Source organism: Danaus plexippus (assembly GCF_018135715.1).
Source record: "Danaus plexippus chromosome 3 unlocalized genomic scaffold, MEX_DaPlex mxdp_25, whole genome shotgun sequence".
Taxonomy (NCBI): Eukaryota; Metazoa; Arthropoda; class Insecta; order Lepidoptera; family Nymphalidae; genus Danaus; species Danaus plexippus.
Genome location: NW_026869844.1, coordinates 995,045 through 1,003,137, shown reverse-complemented (window position 1 = coordinate 1,003,137; position 8,093 = coordinate 995,045). Strand labels below are relative to the sequence as shown.

The 8,093-nt window shown below is 38.5% G+C and overlaps 1 protein-coding gene across 3 annotated transcripts; it reads right to left on the bottom strand.

Annotated features, from left to right (window-relative positions):
- LOC116765446 (uncharacterized) lies at nucleotides 1-8,073 on the bottom strand. 3 transcript variants are annotated; one of them, XM_061526749.1, is made up of 12 exons: nucleotides 7,864-8,073; nucleotides 7,570-7,780; nucleotides 7,353-7,476; nucleotides 6,463-7,277; nucleotides 5,879-6,216; nucleotides 5,695-5,808; nucleotides 5,070-5,625; nucleotides 4,971-4,998; nucleotides 4,809-4,886; nucleotides 4,159-4,289; nucleotides 4,058-4,091; nucleotides 1-3,986 (listed from the first exon to the last, which is right to left on the bottom strand). In XM_061526749.1, the coding sequence occupies exons 1-12, from the start codon at nucleotides 7,930-7,932 to the stop codon at nucleotides 161-163; spliced, it is 6,324 nt and encodes a 2,107-aa protein (XP_061382733.1). In that variant the 5' UTR covers nucleotides 7,933-8,073; the 3' UTR covers nucleotides 1-160. The 3 variants fall into 3 exon arrangements, with proteins under 3 accessions (XP_061382733.1, XP_061382735.1, XP_061382734.1); XM_061526751.1 differs by having other exon boundaries at nucleotides 6,745-7,277; nucleotides 7,864-8,072; XM_061526750.1 differs by lacking the exon at nucleotides 4,809-4,886.
- Between the last annotated feature and the right edge of the window lie 20 nt (nucleotides 8,074-8,093).

The following is an 8,093-nucleotide window of genomic DNA, read 5'->3' as shown; positions in this document are numbered from 1 at the left end:
TATTTTTTAATTATATTTTTATTAAACTATATTGATTTAAAATAATATACAAACCATATAAAATCACAACAATTCTATTTTAAGTAACATTCCATTATAAGTTATACAAATAAGAAAATAAAATAGCGCATAAATAGATAACGTATAATTTAGAGCAACATTAATCACTTTTGCTGCAGCCGGACAACTCCTTCTTCGTCTTGAGGCTGCAGTCGGGAATGGTGAGGTCGTCCTTGTCGGAAGTGGAATGATTGCGAACCGAGTTCGAAGTCCCTTTAACGGAGGACAAGTCGTCAGCGTTGCTGAACAGGCCGTTCGAGGTGTTGGAACTGGATGTGGAGCGGTATGTGGTGGACTTGAAGATTTGCACGGGAGTAGAAGTCCGCGCCCTGTTGTTATTGACACTGGTCACGCTCGATTCTTCTTCGTCCCTAGCAATTTGGGCATTTTTCAATTCCTCCGGCATTTTCGTTTCGTATAACGATACGAATTCCTCATCGGCTTCTTTTCTATTAGATTTGTTCTTGAATGTGATCTTCTTTGCTAGTTCGTTAGTTAGAAATTCTTTTACAGTCATAGAGTTCGTCAGAGACGTTTGTTGTACAGCGTTCCTAGAATTTTCGATAGGTCTGGTTGGTGATTTCCTATGGCCATTATTATTAGAGGTATCGGCCAATGACGAAGTGGAATCAGTTCCTAGCGTTGGGACATTTTGACTAAAACTCTTTATCTTGAACTGCGACAAGCTTGAGCTGGAGGCGCTCGACGAAGACGACAATGCCAATCTCTCTTTAGTTTTCTTTAACGTTGACGAAGCCCAACCCATGCCGAGTTTCTGAAACGCCTTTTCTAAATCAGGATTAGATGATATGCTTAGAGTTTCAGAAGTTTCAGCAATTTTCTCTTTGTTTCTCATAAGCATACTTTTATCTTTTCCTTTCCTCACTTTGGATAACGCAAGCATAGAAATCGTCGATTCAGAAGATAGCGTGGTCGAATTAATATTGGAGGCGGAGTCGAACTGAAAAGGTTCAGCGATTACCTTTCGTTTTAATAACTCTGCAATAACATCGGGCAAACTGCCATCAGAATGTAAGGAGCTCAGTTCGTCGTTTCCTGGATCCTCTTTAAATATCTCTTCATTGTTGGAGCCATCGTCGAGACCGATGTTACACTGCTTTGCGTATTCTTGCAGACTTATAAACGGTTTTAGCATTATGTCATTGAACTGCTTCATGTCCATCATACGCATCTTGGAATCATCGGAGGAATCGTTGGACGAAATTTTTGATAGTTTCTTTGACAAAGTAATGTTATTTTGTAGTAGATCAGGATTTAAATGGCTCTCCTTCACCGCTCGTATTTCTGCTGTAACATGAAGGTTGTCTTGGGCTATAATATTATCTGTTCCACTAGATATATTTGAAACATCTACACGTGGTTCGTGAGACGACTGGTTTTTCGTTTTTAAACTCATGGGTGAGTCAACTTCAACAACGGTAGATAATTCATGAGGAGTTATTAAAGCGTCTTGAGCATGCTTCAAGTTGACTCGGTTTAAGGCTGGAGGCGGCCGACCCCTACATTTCATGGTGACATGTTCTACGGGGCCGACTGGTTGGGAACCCATTACTGACTTTTCACTACAAACCGATAATGATGTGTTCGATGGCGATTTAAAAACTTCAGGTCTCGGAATGTCTTTTAAGAAAGGTGTAAATTGAATGTGAACCATCTCATTATCTGGTTTATCCTCTGGTTTTGGTGTCGTGGAAGGTGAAGGGGTCGGATTTGTTTTATTCTGAACTAATATATTAGGATCAGATTGACACACGGACATTTGACTTGTTTTATGTTTGCCACTTTTGTTATCGGACTCCGACGCGGAGTCTGATGTTGATATTTGGCTGTATATGGAAGTTTTATTTCTTCGTACCTCTTCTAAAACTCTCGCCAAATTGGACAAACGTTTCGTACATTTTTCTGTCAAGTCTGCAATTTTTTCCATGTTTTGTAACTTGTTTTCTGCCAATTGCATAAAATTTGCGTCACTATCAATAATTTCGCTTGTTTGGGTGCAAGTAGTCGCTGGTACTTGTGTTCGACCGATGTTATTGAAGAGGAAGCTATTGAGGCCTGACTCGGAGGACATAGACGTGGTGACAGCTCTGTGAAGTGGCATCACGAATTCATTGTTTGGCGGAAATCTGGAACTCTGAGCAATTTTAACCGAAGGTCGACCTCGAGACTGCTTATTTTTAAGGCTATGCGTTGATCCTTTAGTGATTCTTGAATCAATTGTATCGCCTATATCTGAGCTAGTATTATTATTATACTCCGAAGTCTTTGAAGGTCGTGGAGTTGGTGAGCTCTTGCTTCTACTCTTCTTAACTTCCGCATCTTCAGGTAAGGCTCTCGTCGAGGAGGAAGAAGATTCAGACTTTCTTCTGTGTAAGTTCTCTTTCGAGTATATTTTACTTTTGTTCTGAAAGCGCTTGGAGATATTTAAAGATTTTACCTTATGCAACTTCTTTTTGGGTATAATAAATGATTTTCTAGTCGGGCTCTCCGTGCATTTGAGTATATTGGTGTCACCAATTACATTGCGATTTGCCAAATCTTTAAGTATCTTTTCTCGCAACATATTTTTGATTTCTTCGAGGGATATTTTACTGGTTAATCTTGGATCTCTACCTGCATTGCAAGTGTCGTTGATAATCGAGCTGCCAGGTGTCGGCACTGAGCTACAATCTTCATTTATGATGTCAATAGCTTTGAGACCTTGCTTGTTTAGTGACAGAAGTTCATTCACATATTTCTTCACAACAGGGTTAATTTTTGCATTTTTCGGCTTCACCTTAACGTTTATTCTGTTTGGGGTTTGCGGTGTAGATACGTTGTCGCTGCTCGTTATATTTTTATTAGTTTTTTTACTAAGAGATTGCTCACTTCTTCGATTGGATTTATGACATATCGAATGTTTGCTGCCGCTACTGCGGCTTAAGCACTTGCGACATTTAGGCTTTTTGCATTCATTGTGTATCTTTTCGCGGGAAGATAAGCATTTGTACGAGCTCCTGGCTGTGTTGGGAGGCGTTTTCATTGTATTAACGTCTTTCAAGTCATATTTCATTGCTCCCTTACATACACATCGCCTACAAACGCATTTTTTATTACAGTGATATTGTTTCGCGTGTTGTGCTCTAGACTTGTGTTGGTGTGCAGCTGGTAAAGTGTTTTCGGAGTCGAATGCGTCGTACGTGAAGACGTAATCTTGTTTTAAGAATTTCGGGAGAATCAAATCCGGCGGACTCATATACGCTGTCGAGGTCGATGAACTCATGTGCATGAAAACTGGCCTTTGAATGGGTGAATTGAATGAAGTCTGTGTGTACGTCGATGTCGCCTCTCGTGCCACAGGATCAGTCTTGGGCACTTCGTCGGGTATAGCATACGAATCTTGGAAGCTTGTTAGCACGGCCTTCTCACAGGTGCTGGGAGTAATTTTCGGCGGATTATCTCCAGCGTCCACTGGATGTTTTTCCGCTTCCTTTGTTTCGTTGCCGTCTTGACTCTCTTTTGGTGAGTCGAGATTACATTCTGTGATTAATGGTTCGGCATCACATTTCTGCTGCAGAGGAGCTTTGTCTTGTTCCGTGAGAGTGCTCTTAGACGGTTTATCCAATTCGTTGTGTTCTTCATTCGCTGGGCTTCTGTTTTTAATTCTCTCTCCATCTCTCTTTCTGAGCTGTATAACCACTTCGTAGTCGTCGTCTTTGATGAAACCCGAGGCGCCGATGTAAAATTTTCCAGTCTCTTGACCGCCTTCGTCGACAAATTTTATGAACCCTGCTTCGGGAGCGCTATTACCTTTATCATTGGTGGCTGTTTTGAATGATGAGGTCGATGTGGCAGCTGAGGGTTGAACCAGACCGCTGTCACCGCTTATTGTGTTGTCACATTTACATCCGCGCGTTTTCTCCGACCTGTACGTACATTAATTAATTGTTAATATAAATTAATATGCTTAATATGTTACTTATCAAGAAACACCTACCTATCTTCAATGGCTTCGTCGTCTTTTTGTAAATCTGTAATATATAATTTTTATTACAATCTGTATCGAGTGCACAACACGTAACGAGAACAAATTAGTACCTTCACCCGGATGCGATGCTTTTGATTTTTTATCACAACACGGTTGTTCGGTTTTGTTTGTACGCAGACTTTTATTGACATTTTCAGCATCTTGCGGTTCCTCTGTGTAGTAAAGGGATGTTACGTTGTCCCTATAATTATACGAATCCAAAATTAATATTCATTTCAGTTCGGTTTTATATTTTTCATAATATTGTATCATATATAGTCATGAAACATTATAAACATAATCTCGTACCTCAATTTATACTTTTAAAACCTCACAACTTGTGATTAAAATAACGATGGCAAGTTTGGATGCTACGGTTCAATGACATCACAAACCAAAAATATATATAAATAATGTTTTAAACAAGTGGCAAAATTACTTTTTTACGTACAATACACACGAATCTATGAAAAAATTTACAATTATAATTCTAAATTTAAAATATTTTTAGGACTGTTTCAATTTTAATACTTTATAACAATTTTTTAGATAAGAATATTTTATTTCAAACACTAAATTAGTGTATAAACGTAACACTATCCAGATAACTACGTTTGATGGAAGTCATTTTATCTGGTGAGCTAGCATGAGTTATGCGGGTGTTATGAATAAGACTACCCTACCAAATAAAAAAGGATTTTTTGCAATCAAAACCCATTACCACCAAGGCCTTCGTTTCGTCGAAGTCTGCCACATTTCTAAATTAGCCGTGTAACAGCTCGACACTTGGTAGGACTGCCTGAGCAAAGATAGTCACGGAAATGACACAAAGCATAAGGAAAAATATTGTTCATATCTCTGATGGATGATGCGACTCACTTACCCATTATTTTTAGCAGCTTTGTACACGCCTGGAATAAAACAACACGTTGTATTATAAAAATAATAAAGGAATAGCATCATAAGGTGCGCTATGACTCGCCTTCATGAAGTTCTTCAAACGACACACCTCTTTGACTCCTGTTCGTTGGAGCGCTGACAGTATGGGATGTTAACTGCTCCTCGACTCTCTCCCCGACCGCATCGTTTACGTCACGATCTGACTGTAGTTTAGATTCCGGCTTTTTATGTTTGCACTTCTTGTCCTTTTTCGACTTTAATATTTTGTATATGATTATTTTGTCCGCATCTTCCAATTTCGTCCCGCCCTTGTTTCTGCCGAGGCTCATGTCCTCCGCGGAACTGCTCTCAGAGGTGATCGAGGACTCGTTCGTCGAACTGTTCTGGACTATGACAGTTTCTATCATCTTCCTCTTGTCCGTGTCTTTGGTGGGCGGTGTGTGTTTGTGCCTCGACCTGTACTCGTGATAGCTATCTCGACCGAACTTCACAGTGTTGCCAGTTTTCTTATTCGGTATGTTGTGGATTGCTAGACTTCTATCGCTTTCCGGAACTGGCATCCAAGAGTATTCAAAGTCTCTCCTGCTGGTAGGTGATTTAGATTTGCTTCTGCACTCCGTTGCTTTTCTCTTTGTGTGCTGGAACAGATTAAGATATAATCATATAATCCACGTCTATATAATAATACCTTAATATAAATAGTTTACCTTACAACTGTGTTTGTGGCATTCCTTCTCAATTTTCTTGAACTCGTCCTGCATTTTCCTTTGATGTCTGCTGTTATGGGATAGTCGTCGTTCGTCGTCCATATAAGCAGTTCTCTGGAATTGAGCGGATAAATTTAATATGTGATCATCAATCACGTATAATGATATCACAGTGATAGCGTACAATAGGTCCGGCGCCCACATCTTTTGGCAATGAATTTAAGAATGCTAATGTATCTCTATACTCTTTGTCGACGTTTTGCCTCGTCACAGCGACTTTGTTCCTCATGTCTTGATGCTTTTTATTAAGTTCATTGTTTTCCGTGTTGTGCGCCGTGGTTGTCTCTTTATAGGCCTGAGTGTAGGCGTCGTCAGTGTTCCTGCCGTCTCTAACAACCAGTTCGTCGTCATTGCAGGGTACATTTTGTATGTCCCGTGTGTTGTGATTGTATACTGATATAGATTTCTTCTGAGCAATCGATAAATCAGGTTCATTCGATCTCGCAGTTTTGTCCTTACCGACTGGAAATCCAAAAATACTTAAATATATTAGAAATTCATGCTAATAAGAGTGTATTAAGGAACCAAAGCTATAGTGACTAAAGTGGCTATTTATTATTTAGAAAAATGTATATGAATTCTATTTCCTATGTGAAGAGTATTAAAAAGACAATTACAATGATTGGATGAAGTAATGACGCTACATCGAATAAATTTACAAATCTATGTGATACCATTCTCTAAAATAGTTATTCAACAAAATATCACCCCAATGCCTGTTTGTTGTATATTTCAAGTCACCTGCCAGTCCACAATTTTCGTTACCTTTGACCTTTTTGGACAAACCTAAATTCCTAAACTGGGGGCATAAATGTAGCTGACGGCGTATTGTTCTCGGGGAAGTCGGGATATTAGTACATATTCTTGAAGACTTTGGGCAGTGGTGATTATGTTTAGAAATATTTAAATTTACATTATCGCCGGCTTGCCAGGACGGAACGGGAATGACTTGGTCATCGAGAACACAACATACAGTATCCAATACACTACCATTGGCTCTTGATGCCCTCGTTCGAAGAATTGTCTGCCTAATACTCTGTAGATCCTCAGTTGACTTCTTGCTACAACTCGGTTCAGGTTGCCTTAAACGCAAGTTCCTATTTTGTAAATAATCTGTTATCAAAGTCAGTGACGGTTTCAAAGGAGCTGGTTCCTCAGTCACACTAGTGAGGCCACCTCTTAGACTGGAGGGCATTTCATCACTTAATGCAAATAGATTAGGTCGTTTGCTCTTGTTTGGGTTATCAAGCAAGTCTTTTACACTGTCTTCCTTTGGCAAAGACAGCACTGGCACAGATTCCCATTCGTTTGGGAGATCTTCGCTCTGCCATTGTGTTCCCATATCATTTTTTACTGTCTCCGTGTTTTCATCATTATCCTTAACAGGAATGTTTTCAGATTGATTGCTTCTTTCAATGTCATTTACCGCTTTTTCTTGCTCAGAGTCAGACTTTTTTGTATTTTTCGTCAATAAAGTCTTCACACTAGTAGACTTTTCCCGGCTAATTTCATTTGCTACCTCGCTGTAAATAGTAAGATTATTTATCAGTGCTCAAAATTTTTATAAGATGTTTTAAAACTTAGATGACTATTCAAACCGTGCTTGTAATTTTCTATCCAATATTTTCCTTTGTTCATCTAGCTTTTCTTGTTTCTTTTTCCTTAATTCAGCTACAGCTTCCCTGCCTCTGTTTTTTGATAAATCTACTTTCTCTACTGCTTCTGTGGATTACATCAAATACAAAATTTTAAAAACTGTTAAAAACTCTATTATAATACTTTAGTTACTTTAACTAGTGTTTAAGTAATATGTACCTTGACTTGAAGCTTCTAAAGCATTTCTGTGACCAGTTCCAACATTCTTTAATCCTTTGGTATATAATAGTTCTAAACGCTTCACTAATTTCTCTTGACACTCAAAATATTCTTTTTCTTTCCTCGAATTACTATCTACCGCATGCCGCAACTGTTCTTCACTAGCGCGTTGTCTAATTTTCTTAGCTATGTCTTTCGATTGTTCTCTAACCTGAAGTGTGTCACGATGAAGTTAGTTTTCAAATATTTTGAATTTAAGTTTATTTTTTAAAGCACGAATATAAAACCTCAAACCTGTTGAAGTCTCAGTTTTCGACGACGTAAAAATTCGTTTGTTCCAATAGCATCTATTTCAGAAGTCATAGTGACGAATACACAAGAAAAACAGTCAATTCTCGAATTCCATCCTTTATATTTTATAGAACTTAATTTTAACTTTATATAAAACTTTAATTAGGTCTAACAGTAAAATTCAAACAACAAAACAATTTATAAACGAACGGTAGTTGTCAACTTTCGAAAAT